Consider the following 17287-nt stretch of genomic DNA (forward strand, 5'->3'; position numbering starts at 1 on the left):
TTTGAACAACTTGTCATAATATAATCATGGCTAAAGGCTTAGATTGTGATGCTATCTTCAGCAAAAACTTTGTTTTGCCCATTTATTATCCTAGAGAAAATGCTTATTACTATACAATATCTTTGATCAATATTTCAATTGTGATTCATCCTTTTATTTAGAGCCAACAGTAATGGATCATCATCTAGGACCGTGAGAGAGCAACACATCAGGAACGTAATGACATCTTAACTAAAACGTACAAGATGACGAGCAGAATGAAACTAAAAAAACTTAAAATAACAATTAATTGTTCTTCTGAAAACGCACCATTCTGTGCAATGATAGCCAGATATCCCTGTGTATTAGGTACATGACATCTTAGGTATTTTAAATGAATGTGTAAACTATCAATGTATGGTGTGATTAAGGTATATGAGGGCTTTTACATGCATAAACGCCTACAATAGGGTTCATTAATAGTTTACTTAAATATTTACAGCAGTCTTAAAAAAACAAATAGAAACGCTTACATGCAATGATATATGATAAAGTATAATCCCTCAAAAAAATGTTTTTATAGTGGGGCAAATACTATCAAATTATGGATCTTGAGTCATGAAGGCTTTTGATAATTTATTTTAAGTCATCTGCTCCCCTCTAGCGGACAATAGTGGAACAACCGAATCAAAGAAGTGCCGTTTGTTTGGCATGATTTGCACCGTTCAGGTAGGCTACGTTTTAGTCCCTATAATATAAACTAGTAACGTTATCACGATGTGTTGCACTGTGATGATAAAAAAGTGTCAATATCCCGTAAGTATTGAAGCTGTAGTTAACGGTACAGACGGAAGTCGGACTCTTTAGTTATATATATTTTTGGTGAGTCATCGTTTTGTATTCCAGAAACTGTTGAGTCATTGATTCAGACATTCTTTTGTTTTAAACAACCTTCAGCATTTGTTGTATTGTCCCTTATTGTCTCCCTCTGCTCCTGTAGTCCATGCTTGTGTTTACACCGGAAGTCAAAGGCATGACTACTTCCTGGACAACCGAGCGAGTCCCTGACAACCACAGGAGCGACCGTTAAAAATAATGTCGAAGTTAATCGGTGACAAAAAATCCCTTTGGCAACAAGAGTGTGAAGGTAAAGCGATATTATTATATTGTCTATTAGCCTTTGTTGTGATGTGAAAACTGTGTAAACTAAAAGCATTTCATGGATGATGTGTTGTTGGAGAGTATGAAGCGGAGCAGCGCAGTGCTGTGTGGACTGATGCCTCAATGAGCACCCAGCTCTCCCAGTACAGCACCAGTACTCTCTCTCCTGTGTCCTATGGACTCAGCACAGCCACGGTCAGCTCATTCATCCCTGTGTCTTATTACTCTCCTGTCACCCGGGCATGTCCTGATGTTATCATTATTGGTTCATTGTTAGATGTTTGTGGACGATAGTCCTGTGAGAGACGTTGATCCTCTTCTTTGCCAGCCTGGCTCCTCTGAACTCTGTTCGAGCCAGAAGCGCCCATCAGCTGCTGGAACTACATCGCCTCCACAACTACATGAACGTGAGATGATTTAAGTTGGTCCTGCAGAGTGCAACTGCCAGCCAAGGGCATAAATATTGTGTAAAGTCTTTGTTTGTGTTTGTATGTCAGGTCCTGCTACACGGTTTTTGGAGAGGGGAGTGTTTCCAGTGTTGTTGCCTGGACTTGAGGCGTTGCTGAAAGAAGCCCAGAAACATGGCTGTTTCAAGGTCTGAATTTCTCCTGATAATCTAACAAATAAAGTTCCAGGTGGCCCATGTTGTTTACATGACCTCATCTGAAAACAAAGCACTTTGTGTGTTAGGATAAATATGGTAAAAATGTACATCTTAACTCAAATACAGTTTTTGGGTACTTGTTCTTTACTAACAGCATTTCCATTGTCTACTCCTTCATAATTTAAACTATCCTCAACAAATCAGTTGGAAAAATTGCAATTTTTACTTCACATTTATTTCCCAGCTGTAGTTATTAGTTACTTTGCTAATTCAATAATTAGCTTCTAATTCATTTACATGCAAATAATGTAATATGCAATGCATTGATATATATTAAATTAGAAGTATATGAAGTCATTTAAATTCACTTCACCTTCACCAACTTAGTAAAATACTTTACTGCATCATTAATAGTAATTTTTTACTCCTGTGATGTGTAAAAGTAATGCTGAATACTACTTCTGCATGATGGCATTACTTTCTTTTGTGTTGCAGAGGCTAAAAACAGCCTTTAACCCGTGTGACTTCCTGACTGAGTGGCTATACAAGTAAAAGCCCCCCCCCCCCCCCCCCCCCCCCCCCCCCCCACACACACACACACACACACAGCTCTCTCTCCGTTTCTTCACTGTATAATGTGCACCTCACCCCATTTATTCCCTATAATGTTATGTTCTTAATGCTGTGTCCTCTCCCGCTCACCTTTTTCCTCAGCCAAAACCCCCACAGACGAGAAGAGGTCCCAGTGAACTTCCATGACATCCCTTTTGTCAAAGACTTTCTCAGCCTGCAGTGAGTGTCTCTTCAACCTCAGTCAGGCATGCTACAGCTGTTACCAGCAAATTCAACAAATGACACAAATCTGACTTTTGCCGTTTGGAGTTCCATTGTCACCAGGTTGATGTATCTAACGTATGAAACATTAATTCAATGGAAAAAACCTGCAAAAACTAGGTTTAAGTTAAGACGACACACAAACATGCTCTTTCACAGATATATGCTGCATTTTGATTATGCAGATGAGCTGAAACACTCTTATTTTGTCCGTCTTTTCTCTCTCTGTCTTCAGCCCCAGGTCTCCCATCCCTCTGTATCTACTGCTGAGTGAGGATCAGGCTGCTCTGCTCATCCAGGCCTTCTGGAGAGGATACAAGGTACACTGGATATAGCGAGAAGCAAATCGGTCTTTGCAGACTTTATTTACAAATGTTTTTTTAAAGGACTGGGATGAGGAATGCAGACACACAGGGGTAAAAGAAAAATAGTTAGACTGGCCCAGCACAGGTCTCAAACACCTTGAAAAATATGGAAAATAAACGCATAAACTAAGAATATCGGGGACATTTCAAATTGAATTAAAAGCCTGGGAGAAACCCCTTTTCACTTGACATATTTACACATAACTTTAGCTATGCCTGGCTGGGCTCGTCAGGCTGACCAACTCTAATTACCACCTCCCAAACTTTCCAGATTGATTTACGAAGTCAGAGTGGAACAAAGTAAAGCTTAAAAGAACCCTGCAATTACCCCACACACACCACAGTGAGCCTGTCTGTGTGTGGCCCACAGAGCGATATTGTTGTATAATCCCATCTCGCTGAAAAGCTCCTCTTCCACAGGGACTGCAGTTTCATTCAGCAGCTTGATTATGTCATCAATGATGTCGGGATTTAAGTCCTTCCTGTGTGGGCGTTGTGGTCTGAAGTACTCTGTGCTGTGATATAAATAGACATAAACAGACACTACCAGAGGCAAACAAGCAAGCAATTTCTCCACACAAATAAACCTAGTCTTGTATGCTGTAGGGATGTAAGGAGGGGGTCTTGTTTTTGTTTCTCTCAACAGAAGCGCTTATTTTATTTATTTGTATGATTCGTGCTTGTGGGAGGATTCAGCTTCAGTGTCGCTGCACAAACCATTGAGAGGAAAAGACGCCAGCTGTGCTGTCATGTGCAATTACATTCTGTTTGAGCAATCTGAACATGTGTGTGTGTGTGCATGAAAAGATATGTGTGTGCGTGCCTGCAGCATGTATCCCTGTTTGGGCTACTTATGCACCAGCAGGGGGCAACACTTCCTCTTTCCTATTTCTGTAACAACCAAAAAATCGTACCAGTCTCTGCTCACATAAGGTGGCAGCATTGAGCCGGCTGCCTGTCACTCCTCACTTTGTTTACCCTGAACGAAGAGAGGTTCAGTGAGGCCGCTGATAGCGCTGCAGCCCAGCACCCCAAGGGATTCAGAGGAGGAGAGACACAGCCAGAAAGGGACAGTAGTGAGGGAATGGGTTGATATATCTGGAAGGATGACGCACAGGCTATGTTAGGAACATTTTCCAGATAGATGGATGATAAAAGGGAGGAGAGAGGCAAGATGATGTTGCAGTGTGGCTTTGGATTAGGAATGGAGCATGGTGGAGGCAGGAAATTGATCTTTGGCAACATCTGTAGCGGCTAGGAATAGGGAGAGAGATGAAACCTCTGAGAAGCACAGCCTGTAGACGCAGCACAGTCAGGTTCTGAAGTTGAGGGTTTGCGTCCTAAGATCATGACTTATTCAAGGTACACAGGGTGGAGATATTTTGGGTAGGCACTGAGGCAAAGTCCTGACAGGCGTTGTATTTTGTCACGGCCGCTGTTACCTTGGCTCGAGAAGAGCAGCCGTTAACAGCTCAGTGGGCAGCAGAGCAGAGGAGTCATCTGTGAAGCACTGATGCACTGTAAAACTTCATTAGATTCCGTGTGTGTGACATCATTTGTGTGTGTGTGTGTGTGTCTTCTGGCATGAGAATGTATACTGTAGGTGTTTTAAATAGCATGTTATCATTCAATATTATTAATACAGTACATACATACAATATCTTTTAACGTCTCCCATTCGAAATGTATTCTGACAAAACTCTCATAGCAAGATATCATGGTTGACAGAATAAATATCAAAGTGAAGAATATCAGGGTATATTTCACCATAATCTGTCCTCATTTGTAAATGCTTGAGAATATTTTTGAGGGTTTATAATAGGATTATGGAGTTTTGCTTTAGAAGAACAACCCAAAAAATGGTGTGGTTTTTAAATACTTCGCTAAATATGGTAACATATAGATATCTAATGCTTTGATATGAACACCTTTATCCAAATCACACACCTCTGCTTTCATCAATGTACTCTGTGCTCTTCACCCCCCCGTCCACAGACCCTCTCTTTCCCCCTCACGCTCTGCAGTTATATAACCTGCCTGACGCAGCGCTGACTGCAGAGAGAGTGTGTGTGTGTGTCTGTGTGTGTGTGTGTGTATGTGCGCGTGTGTGTATTCCTGTGTGTTTGTAAGAAAGACAGACTGAGGGCCGGGGAGCAGGGTATTTTTGTAGCTTGGAATTTTATCCCTGCATTATTAATCTCTTTCATCAAAACAAATTGAGGAGTGAAGAAGAGCAGCGGTCGAGATGGTACACACACTAACTCGCATATGACCCAGACAATGCGATTGTCTCCTGTTTCTCTCATGTACAACTATGAAGAGCTGCTGGGTCTAATCATTTTACATAATGTTCTTTATACTGTGCTTACACTAATCCATTCAGCCATGCTTGCTACAGTACTGCACACATATGTACATGCACGCACACTGTGTGTGTGCGCACACACACACACACTGATCACTCAGACTTCTCAGCCTCTCGCAGGTCTGGTCAGCTGAGTTGGAGTAATGTGGCTGTTGTGTAATAAATAGGCATTTAGGCTGTCAGTAAGGGTTTGTGGTCCGGTAGAGAAGCAGGCTTTTATCATAATGATCATTTCCATCGATCTATTAAGCATGCACACACTGAGGTTGGCCTTTTCCTGGCTTAAAGCACAGCTCTGTCCTGTGAAGCCTAATGCAGCTCAGACAAGATGTTTGTTTCCTTGTTCCAGTCCATGATCCGTTGTCAGATTTGATTCTATGGTGTTTTTGTTTTTTAGAAAACTTAAAGGAATAATTCAACATTTTGAGAAATACGGCTATTCACCTTCTGACAAAGAGTTAGATGAGAAAATCAATACCACTCTTTGTGTCCAGTAATTACAAAGCTACAACCAACACTTAGCATAACGACTGTAAATGGAGGTAAACGGCTAGCCGGGTTCGCTACAAAAGAAACTAATGTAAAAATGTTTAACCATACAGACATAGGGAGTGGTGTCAATTTTGTCAACTAACTCTCAATGGAAAAGTGACTAAGCCTATTTCCCAAAATGTAAGAAACTCTGAAGTGGATGCTTTGTTTCTGAGAGTTATGATGCACACAGAATATAATCTATTATTATTTGATAAGTCAATTTGAATGAAATTGTTTTACAGTCCATACATGTCTAAAGAAAGTCATGTTGGTCTGCTAGCAGGCCCAGTTGTTGTCTAAAAGTAGGACAGTAGTACTGAAAAAGTAGTACTGAATGTATTCCACATGACATAAACTAATAGAGCTGTTTGAAAGACTCTCTCTCACACACACACACACACACACACTCGCACCCAGAGAGCTGTAGAGTCAACAGCAGAACTAGGTCTGCGATTCCAGATGAATGATCCGAGGGCAGTGATAGATGAATGGTTTGAACTGAGCTCCAGTATTTAGTCAGTGACGGGCCACGAGTAGTGACACTCATGCAGAAAATGTGTCACAGGCACTCAGGACGGGCAGTCCAGTGGCTCTGCTTTGTCCTCACTTCCCTCTTTCTGCAAAATCACTGCAGGGGGCACGCGTGAGATGGACTGGTCGTAGCATGACAGGCCTACTCAGGTAGTCTTGTAATATCCACTATCATATGTATACATAGAGAGTAATTCATGTCTTAAGTGTTCTCACGAAGGACAGTAGGGTCACGGTTGAACCAATTTCTGTGCATTAGTTTACAAATGCATGAATCGAATCACAGGTTGCTCAGCTGGTTAAACCTTGATGGAAGCATCGGCCAACAAAAACATGATGGATCGGTGGGTGGATGGGGTTTCGTGGAGTAGATGGTGCAGGCTGTGGTGGCTGTCTTCATGCAGCCCGTCAGTGCGGTTGAGGATGTGACTGCAGCCAGTTTTGAATGACAGAAGCCATTGTGCAGAGTGTGAGACTGCAAGAGGAGCTCGGTCTCACAGGCAGCTTTGCACAAAAAGCGAAGGCAGCTTGAAAGGCTGTGCCGCGAGATTGAAGTGTGTGTGAGAAAGAGGGCATTTTTGTGGATACGTGGTGAGCGAGAGGGGGGGGGGGGGGGGGGGGGGGGGGGGGGGGGGGGGGGGGGGGGGGGGGGGGGGGCGGGGGGGGGGGTTCTGCTTGTGATGCTGCCTTTGGGAGACAGAAGTCCATCTTTTATGTGCTTTCGAGTTATTTTCAACATGTGTGTTTTATTGTGGTTGTGCTTTCGCATGTCAAGTAGTGCATGTGATTCCATGTAGCCTTGCAATGTTTTACATTTTTTTCTAATCACTTTAATCCCAACCTTCGTTCATACACCCAGCATGAGGCACGTGTGCTGTGACATGGACGATCATGGCAACACGAAACTGTATTATTATTAACGATTCAAATCAGGAAGAATAGATATAAAAAAAGAAAAGAAGATTTTGGTGTTGTAAATCATATGTATATACGCTCACAACACATATAGAGATACACACACACACACACACACACACACTGTCCTTGATGCACACAGTCAAAACAATACCTCACCCCTGCTAATCAGCTGTACTGATGCACACAGACAGGCTTCAAAACGTTCACCCACTCGACTCAGCTCTTTGTCTCCCGCTATCTCACACAAACTGGCAGCAGCTAGTAGAAAGCATGTATATTCAAAAAGTCAGCTTTCCAAGAACTGAGACTTTGATTTTGTCTTTGTGTGGCACATTGTAAAGCTTTGTCTCAGGGGTCCCCCGGCCGAGAAATATTTCCGTTGTTTAAGCAGTAGGCTACAGAAGAAGAACTGTACTGTTCTAATGTTTCTGCAGGACACCAATGGAAAGTGACAGAGTAGAAATGGCCACACACACACGCACACACAAATAAATACAGAAGCGATGGTGAGCAGACAGGACAGACTCCAACCCCCCATCCCTCCTGACCCTCGCCCCTCATTTCCATTTCTATGGTTTGCTCCCATCAGCAGAGAGGCTGTTGCAGAACTGTGACACCCGGTGAATTAACTATTGGAGCACGCTAGTCTTACCCATTCCTCAAACCATCGCCAGGCTTATATAACAGACCCACTTTCATACGCACTGCTAATAGCAACACTGTTGTCGCCTTTCAAGCAGACGAACAGAGAGGGAGGAGTAAGAGGAAACCAAGATTGGAGCGGTGGGAGAGAATACAGAGAGAGGAGAGAGATGAATCATTGCTGTGCTGGAGAATGAGGGGAGAATAAGACGTTGGTATGAGAGATATTTCCAGAAGTCGAGTGAGGAGAGGGAGAGGCACACCTTAGTACTGAAGGAGAAGACAGGGAAGACGAGGAGGAGGAAAAGGAAGGAGAAGGAGGCCGAGTAGTAGTAGTAATAGTAGGAAGAGGAGGGGGTGATAATAAAGGAGAGTGAGCTCTTCAGGGACATTTTCTATTCATCAAAAACAGCAAGTCTGTTTAGTAATCTCTCAGGAAAGCCAGCAGCGCACACACAACAGCTACAGGGGTTACCTCCAGGAACAAAAGCATAACTCATGCTAACTACAGACTGGATGGAGAGAAGAATCAATCAATCTTTGTAATTCATAATCAATCTTTTTGACATGAATCTGCAGCACAATTTGACCCATTTACCCACCTATGTGGACACAGATGCACAAAGACACTCAGCTCTCCATCTTAACAAGCTTCATTACTAACAGAAGCTTTTACTCTGCAGGGACCTTTGAGTCATTGTTCCCACAATACAGTGCCATATCATTAATTTAAGCTTTTACATAACACATACTGAGACACATGCACATGTCTTAATATAGGTTTTTAACTATGTTGTTCAGAGGTGTAGCATCAAAGTTAAAGCTGCAATTCACAACTTACCACATGTCAAAATTATAGAAAATAATCATAAAAATAAAGCACCTTTGAAAACAATGTTACAGGATGTGTTGCGTGGAAAAATCCAGATTGAAACATGTCGGTGCTATAGGGTTAAATAATATCAAGGAAATTAATGTAAGGCAAATAAAATAGACTAAATGTAATAGAATGAAAAGAGTGAAATATACAAATAAAGACGTTACTGGTTCTTTAAACCTCAGATCTTTAGAAGGTCCAAAGCTGAGGGCCCTGACTGAGAAGATGCTGGAGCATCTAATGGCATGTTTATTAAGATGTTTCACCCTCTTGGTGTAAGCACACAGTATATAATATATTATTTACAGAGGTGATGAAGGTAGAGCATAAGCATGGCCATTTAGACAGATGTGATCTAACAATAGCGGAGTGTCACGTATGGAGGTTGTGGTGTCTCCAAACACAGTAAATGAGCCACTTCCACTGTTTAACCACCATACAAGTATATTAACTAAAAGACATATTGGACACTCTAAATGGACATCACTTACCGCTTACTAGCACTGATTTTCTTGCAACTTACTTATGCTATTGATGATGTTTGCTTGTGAATATGAATTTATGCATGTGCTGCGTTCATGTGCTGTGTGTGTTATAGATCAGGGCACGCCCAGATGTGCAGGAGCTGCGCCAGTGGCAGAAGGAACTGAGAGAGAACAGCGACATTGGTAAAACTGTTGAGCAGTTCTGGGCCCAACAAGAGAGCCGAGGTGAGAGCAAATACACACACGCACACTCTCCAATCAGTGAATGCCAGGCCTCAGGCTCACTGGCAACGCAATACCATTGATTTTGAATTTTCTCATGTGGCTGACAACAGCTGCTGATAGGCAGGCAGGATACCAACACACGTTAGCATTCACACAAACAGGCTGCAGTGCATAAATATCAACCCGTACAGCACTATGCACACCAATATACACATATATCAGCCGCCGCACAGTACAGTCTCACGCACACGCATATAAACTGCAGAGATACAGTATTCATCCCAGCAAGGCTTTGAAGTTAAAGCAGGGAGATGAGTAGATCAGTGACACAGAGAGAGAATGAGGCCAGAGACAGAGATGGAGAAAGAGACGGGGAGAGTGAGTCGGAGAAAGAGAGTGAAGATTGAAAGTGAAGGAGAGAAAGAAAATGTCCGCAGGGCTCAGGGTGTGTTTGAGTGACAGAGAGAGAGGAAGGAGACTGGTGATACAGTGCAAAGAGGGAGGGACATGATGACAGAGTGACATATAAAGTGTCACTATACCTGAATGTGTTTGTGCGTGTGTGTACTGTGTGCAGAGCAGCTGAGAATGCAGGCCCATGCCCAGTGTGACTGACTGGCATTAGAGCTCAATGACAGGGACACACACACACACACACACTCAGTGATACACTGTACAAGTGATTCCTGACCAGCGAGTATTATTCGAGTGGTTACCGTAGTAGAGTACATGAAAAGAGTGTGGCGAAAAGCAAATTTGTTAAGAAAGAGAAATGGCTCAAGGGATGGCAATGTCGGTTCGTCAGTCCACCACTTTGGTCCAGATGAAATACCTCAACAACTATTGGATGGATTGTGATGAAATGTTTTTCTTCTGGCTCCACCATCAGGTTTGATTTATGACAAAATACCTGCAAAACCGACATTCCCATCCGCTTCAGCTGTATTTCGTTCTGAGTAGCAAATGTTAGCATGCTAACATGCTAAACTAATATGATGAACATCGTCACCATAAAACACGAGAATATTTGCATCGTTATTGGGATCATGCTAGCATTCAAGCCTTAGCATTTAGCACAAAGTACAGCTTTACAGAGCAGTTAGGCTGACTGTAGGCTCTAAGTCCTGTTTACTTTATTTATTATCACAAATAGCTAGTAACCCTCCAGCTACAAAACAGGCCAACTGCAAAGGAGTCTATTGAGTGCATGAAGACTAGATAGGAAGTGGACTGCTCTTGTCGAGAACGACACCATGAGAGCGGTGAGAGTGAACCAAAACTCTCTGAGAGGAAAAGCAGAGTCGGGTAGCAAATCTCAAAGAGTTTGCCACTACGAGCGACCCTGTCCACATTCAAGTAGTCACGTGATCCAGAATATTGATGAATATTGACTATAGCCGCTTTAAATGAATGTGCATATATGTGATGACAAACACACACTCCAACTTGCACACTAAAGCTGGGTGTCGTATCATCTCTGTTTTTGTCGCCCACAAACAATGACTGCACCATAAACACAGGTTTCTTCCACACCGACACATTCCACACAACAAAGGCGCTCACTGCAGCTGCATCGGGTCGACAAACATTCTTCAACTGGGGTGCCACAAGCCTGGCTGGTATGCTGCTGCTAACTGCTGCCATGCTGCTGCACCACAACTGCTGACCTGACATTTAAGCAGGGGGCCTGGGGATGTGTGTGTGTGTGTTTTGTAAGGGAGCGTGTGAGTGTAGAGTCTGCCCAGACTGTCCTGAATGGAAGCCATTTTCTGACCTCTTCAACAGAATCTGAAATGGACGAGTCGGAGATAGAACCAGATGCGTGCGAGATAGAGGCAGAAGGGGAGGGGAAGAGATTGGTGCTGAAGTTGCAGTTTGTTTGCTGGTTTTGCCTTTTGTTGTTTTGGATGTAATGAAGCAAGCACTGCCCCCTCCAGCACTGACAGATAAATGACCCATGTTTGGGACGGACGGAGGCTGTGGTAGAGAGAGGGTGAGTGACGAGGAGAAATTATCTAAGGAAGCCCTCTCCCCACTGTGTACACTTTAAGTCGATCCAGCAGCAGCTGCACTCGTCTCATTTGACCCGAGGAGACCAGCATGCGGTACCTCTTCTGCCATTTCACGTTTCACAGCCTGAAATCGGAATTAGTCGGGAGACGGAGAGGAAAAGAAAAGGGGAAAGAGCAAAGTAGCTCAGAGAGAAGACACGCGATGATACTTCAAGGCCAAGAGGTCACGGTTCATTGGGCAGGTGTAGCTCTCAACAGCTGATGAATCACCACGTCTGTCCTTGACTGTAGCCTGACGTGTGTACCATCGGCCCACGCACTGTTAAAACAGTAATTATGTATCCTGGGAAAACACAGCGTCTCCCAATGGTGATAATAGTAACCACTCAAAATGTCAATTCATGTTGTTGTGAATAGTTTGGCATGAAATCAAACGGTTGTATAAATGTAATTTGCAGTGCATTGTAGCCAAGTCTGGCACAAATTATATTCTGCATTTCTATTACCTTCCTCATTTATTAAGAAGACCTTCAAACACCGATGTTTATGAATTGCACATTATTGATAGTAGTATTCATGGTGTCTTTAGAAGATAAAGAAGGTTCTAAAAAGCTGCATCGATGCAGATGTTGATGCTCAAGATTGTATTGATGCACCCCAAAGAGTTTTCAAAACCACACTTACAGCCATTACCTTGTAAATAAAGCAAAACAACTTTCACTAGCTTCATTTAGAATCTGTCTGTGGCTCTTGTTGTGATATAAATGGCCAAATATAGCAGTCTATTCATCATAGCTTCACTTCCATAATGTCAAAGCCTTTGCCTTTTTACTGGCAGATAACAAAAAGAACAACACAACAGCTGCTTTTACAGCAACAAAGTGTCAGTAACTGGCTGAATCATGGTTTATTAAACAGGTTTCAACCCAGGTCTTAATAAATATAGTTTTCTATGAATTATGATTGAGAATAGCACAACTTAACTTTTTCAGAAACTAATCGTTTAATGCCTTGGAACACCAACATAATGAACTTACAAAAAGCAGGAGGCTTAGAGTATAATTAGATAGGCTACATCTTTGAGCTCTTTGAAACTTTCACAGTATTTATATAGCACCTAAACCTGCTTTATAATAAAAAAAAGACATGGAATTGTCTCTTTCTACAACATGGGGCCTTTAAGGATCTGTCTGATAATTGATTTTTTAATCAGGAGATTTTTTTTCTGGAACTGTTGCCTCAGTGGAGTGCGGAGTGCAACAGAATGTAAAGATTCTCAAAAAATAAAAGCTTATTGTTGAGGTGATGACGTTAAGTGATGAACATTCGTAACGGTCTTCGTGCAACCACAATGAACGTGTTCATATTAAGAATACAGTTCTTGTTTGTCTCCAGTGGGCTCTGCCATGACAGATCTTCCAGGAAGCCCCCAGCCTGGCGAGTCAGATGTATCCATCCAGGTGGTCTCCCCAACCCCCCAGAGCACTGTGGTCCACACCCCCACCACTCAGATGACCCCTGAGGGTGTTGAGTGGCTGACTCCCAGTGTCTACAGTGTGGAGAAAATGGCCTCCATCCCTGACTGATTTCCTGGCTGTATCCGTGCATGGTGACAAATCCCCGACAGCAGCGTCTCCTTCTTTAGGAACTCAGCACCTGAGCTAGACTGGTGGTACTGTGAACTGAAATCATTAGCTCATTCCCGTCAACAAATAGTTTTCTGGTATTTAGAGGCTGTTAAACTCTGAGGTTGACGTGAAACTGACCAAAATGATCAGTCAAACAAGCCATAAAAAAACGCCTGTAACCAATTGGATATGGCCTGGCAGGGATTTATGGTCTGAGATTGGTGTCTATTTAGTTGATTGCTTTCATTGCTTTTTTGATGGATCACTTCCCTTCACGAGTCTCCCGACAAATGAACACCATATAGCAGGGTTCACATATTATTACTGTCGGGGTAAAAGACTTAATATTTCCTCACAGCACCTCTAGCTCACTGGAAGATAATCAAATCGTCTTTCCTTGCTTTGTCATTTCCTTTCTCCTTAGCAATACATATCACTCAACAAAAGAGTTTATAGCATTTCCATTCAAGCCAGGAATTAAGGCCAAAGGGAAAAGTGAGTCGGCGTGCAGAGCAGCACTTTCTATCCTGTTTATCGGGAAAGGAAATGATCCTACCAGGGAAACTGGGAATAAAAAAAGTCTTTAAAAACATCACTGAGATCACTGGTGGGTGATTGACAGCTACCTGACAGAGCAGCAAGGAGTAATATCCTACATTCTCCTCAGATCTTACTGTTTTACAAGTGATAGTAAATTAACAGACAGACCGAGGGACACCATCATACAGTGTCAAACTTGTACGATAGTGAAAATGTTTCTATTGTACATGCTGTATTTTATTCAGAGTTGGAATACTTTTATTTTTGGTCTTTTGCTAGATGTACCTAAAGGTTGCACATTTTGCATTTTGCCCCTGATGGCTCCATCAGCTTTAGTCTTTTTTTTTTTTTTTGTTCCTGGTAGTGTTCAAACGTCTTAAATGTCCAGAAACAGTCATGGAAAGTTAATAAAAATGTGATTAGCAAAAATGTTCAGGATAAAAGGACTGCATGCTGCTCAACTACAGTTCTTTACTCTCCTTCACGCCAACTCAAAAGACTGCAAGTTATAACGTCTTCTCTCGTGTCAATTAAACTAAGTGAATAGAGTGCACCCCTGGCTTATTTCCATCACGTACCTGAGAGGATACTTCTGGTTTCCTCTCCAGTGTCTCTGCAGAGCAGCGAGTCGGCAGTCTTGTGATGGACTGCTTTCTTGACTACCCCGGTCACTGATGCACGCCGCCTGACAGTGAGGCATGAGGAGGGTCATGTATCCCTCTTTGCAGGTATGTGGATGCCTGGAAGACAGCTGCCGCTGGGTGAGGTGATAAAACAGCCCATTTCATTCTGGGGACATCTGATAGCGCAGCCAGCTCCGCGGAGTCTGGCAGCACTGGGCCCGACTGAAACCAAATCACACAGCAGCAGAGGGGGAGTGGGCACCAGGCCGTCAGAGCAAAGCTAGTAAACAACTGGTGCTGGGCTGTAATGGAAGTGTAGAATACAAGAGTGTAATCCTGTGTGGGCTAGGAGTACACTGATTATAAATTACATTAACACCATGTTCTTAAATATAAACCGTACCCCACAAAAATTGGTCAAACCCCTAAAACATGTAGGAAGTCATAGGCCTAAATGAACGAGTATACTTTCAAGTTTATTCAAGTGGAACAAGCCCCATTTAATACATATCTTGATTTTAAATAACAAAATTAACAGTATCCTTTAAAAAAAATGTATAAATTGTTTCTATTTAAAAAGTGTATATATATATGGGACGATATGTCATACCTCTAATTTTGGGCTCTAATTTTGACACTAATATAATAATCAGGTATGTCACTGCATCATTACCTGTGAAAAAACACCACATCCAATTCGGAGTTAACTACAAACATGACACTTTATTGTACTTATTTTTTCCTGATTCAGTTACAGAAACATGAGTTACCTGCTTGTTTGTTTTTTTGTTGTTGTTTTTTTCTAATCAGGGGAATCAAGTTCTATACATAGGCATGCTGCGTCACTGCACAGTCACAGCTGTGAATACCAATATCACCCCTGTCAGCTGCCCCGCTGGAACAGTCTGAAGGCAAGACAAATCAGGAGAGGACAGGCAAGGACATGTCAAACCCGGGGAGGATGGGTGTTCAGTGGGCTGCCCAGGGATGACAAACTTAACATATAGAAGTTTTGTGCAAATTTCACCACAGTCTATTTGATTTTAAACACAGAGACAATATCAGTCCGAAGATTCTCTTTTTTTTTTCCCCCTCGAGTCTTCAAACTAACAGAGGAAGTTATTATTAGGTCCAGTGATGATGGCATTGTGTTCCTTTTTGGGGAATCATACTATGTTGGACCATTTTCCCCTGACTTTAATCTCTTTGCCTCTCAAGAGCCAGCTCTCTTTTTGTGTTTAGGAAAGCACAGACATTAAGTGTGTCATCTGATATACACTGAAATTATGATTGCTGTCACATGACCTTTACATAAATAGTTAGTATTCAAAAGTACGTCTGAGAAAGGTCTTACATGTAGAAATGGTGATAAGCATGCACAGATAGGTAGTCGACAAGTGCAAAATCTACAAAGTCACATGTTATTGTTTTTTTTTTGTACTCCACATTGAGTGAAAAACATCGCAAGAACTGAAACCTCCCTCCTCCGCTCTGAGTGTTGAGAGTTCTGTCTCGTTAATGCTGACCATCCAAAACCCTGAGGACCGTTCTTCTTCATGACGCACGGCTCTGGGGAGCGTAGCCTGTTTCTGACCACAGAGCCTGACGCTCTAGCAGGACACGCTGTCTTTGGGCATCGAGATGGCCTGCTGAAACCAGTCCTATTTTAGAATAGCCGGTGGGTGAGACATGAATGTACAGCAGCAGTCAAGGGTTGACCCTTTGGCTTTTCTTAGTTGAGGGTTGATGTGAGATCAGGGGTCATCAAAACGACTGTTGGTGGACGCTTGACGTTTTTTCAGCCCTGCCTCCTCTAATTTCTTTTAAAATAACTATCCCGTAAGTATCGGAGAATAAGTAATTGTTTACTGCTTTAAGTGCCGAAAATTATTCACAGCCAGTATAATTTTTCTGAAGAAATAAAAAAATAGGTGGTTTATGTCCCCGTAACTGTTACAGCAAAGAGAGAACCGGAGGTACAACCAGAGTAGATCCCTATGAATGACAACCCATAACTTCCTTGAACATTAATCAAAAAAAAAAGAAGCATATCTAGTGTTGGCAAAACATTTCCAAGAATGCTAGTTTGAAAACTAAAAGACACCAGCAAGAGAGAAATAAAAGTATATTGTAACAATAAGCAAATGTATGAACAACAAAGCAAACCAGTTTTTAAAAAAAAATCCCCAGATAAGTTTGCAGTAGTCAGTTCTCCAGTGGGTCATATGACGCTGGTGTCTAAACTCAGGCTACAGTTTTTAAAAAAAAAAAAGTAAACAAGCAAGCAAAGCTTTACAGCACTACTATGTACACAGCTCCTCGGGTGAAGAGAGAGAGAGAGAGAGCTGGTGTCGTGATGAAGGAAAAGGGCGTGAAACGGAGACTCCAGTGAAACAAGAGTCCTTCTTGGCACGGGGCTACACTTGAGCTATAGCCGACCACGAGGAGGAGGAGGAGGAGGAGGAGGTGGAGGTGGAGGTGGAGGAGGTGGGGGGGATGCTTCACCAGAGAAAGAACACAACCATATAGATCAGAGCAGCACGGCCGCCCGCACATCACGCACAAACACACAGAGACACACAGACCAGGGAGCCATTTTCCCCAACAGATCTCACACTGCCGCACAGACTCCCCTCGGCCCGTCACTCGCTATCTCCTTCCTCCTCGCTCCCATCCCCTTCTTCCTCCTCTAACATTTGATCTCCCTCTTTCTACCTTGCACTGTAAATCTGATCTTTCTAAGGCTCTAGGATATCTCCACACACCAGCCACAGCTCATATCTACAGGTATAGCCTGTCACTCACGGTTTTGACTGACGTTTGTGCATCAGCGTTGTTCTTGTAGTTCTGTGCCACACTTGGGAGTTGTGTGGAGGGATATTTAGCACCAGAAAGCAACCTTGACTTTTGTATCCCCCCCCCCCCCCGCCCCATCACTCATAAAATCACAAAAACGCACACATA

At 42.7% G+C, this 17287-nt stretch overlaps 1 protein-coding gene across 1 annotated transcript; it reads left to right on the forward strand.

Moving 5' to 3' along the window:
- Window positions 1-1074: 1074 nt before the first annotated feature.
- iqck (IQ motif containing K) lies at window positions 1075-13118 on the forward strand (the record flags this gene model as incomplete). The annotated part of the gene is made up of 9 exons (XM_079177305.1): window positions 1075-1126; window positions 1220-1335; window positions 1469-1547; window positions 1638-1735; window positions 2240-2292; window positions 2459-2536; window positions 2814-2898; window positions 9409-9520; window positions 12928-13118. The coding sequence occupies 9 exons, from the start codon at window positions 1075-1077 to the stop codon at window positions 13116-13118; spliced, it is 864 nt and encodes a 287-aa protein (XP_079033431.1).
- Window positions 13119-17287: the final 4169 nt, after the last annotated feature.

The sequence above is a fragment of the Pholis gunnellus genome, assembly GCF_910591455.1.
Source record: "Pholis gunnellus genome assembly, chromosome: 17".
Lineage (NCBI taxonomy): Eukaryota > Metazoa > Chordata > Actinopteri > Perciformes > Pholidae > Pholis > Pholis gunnellus.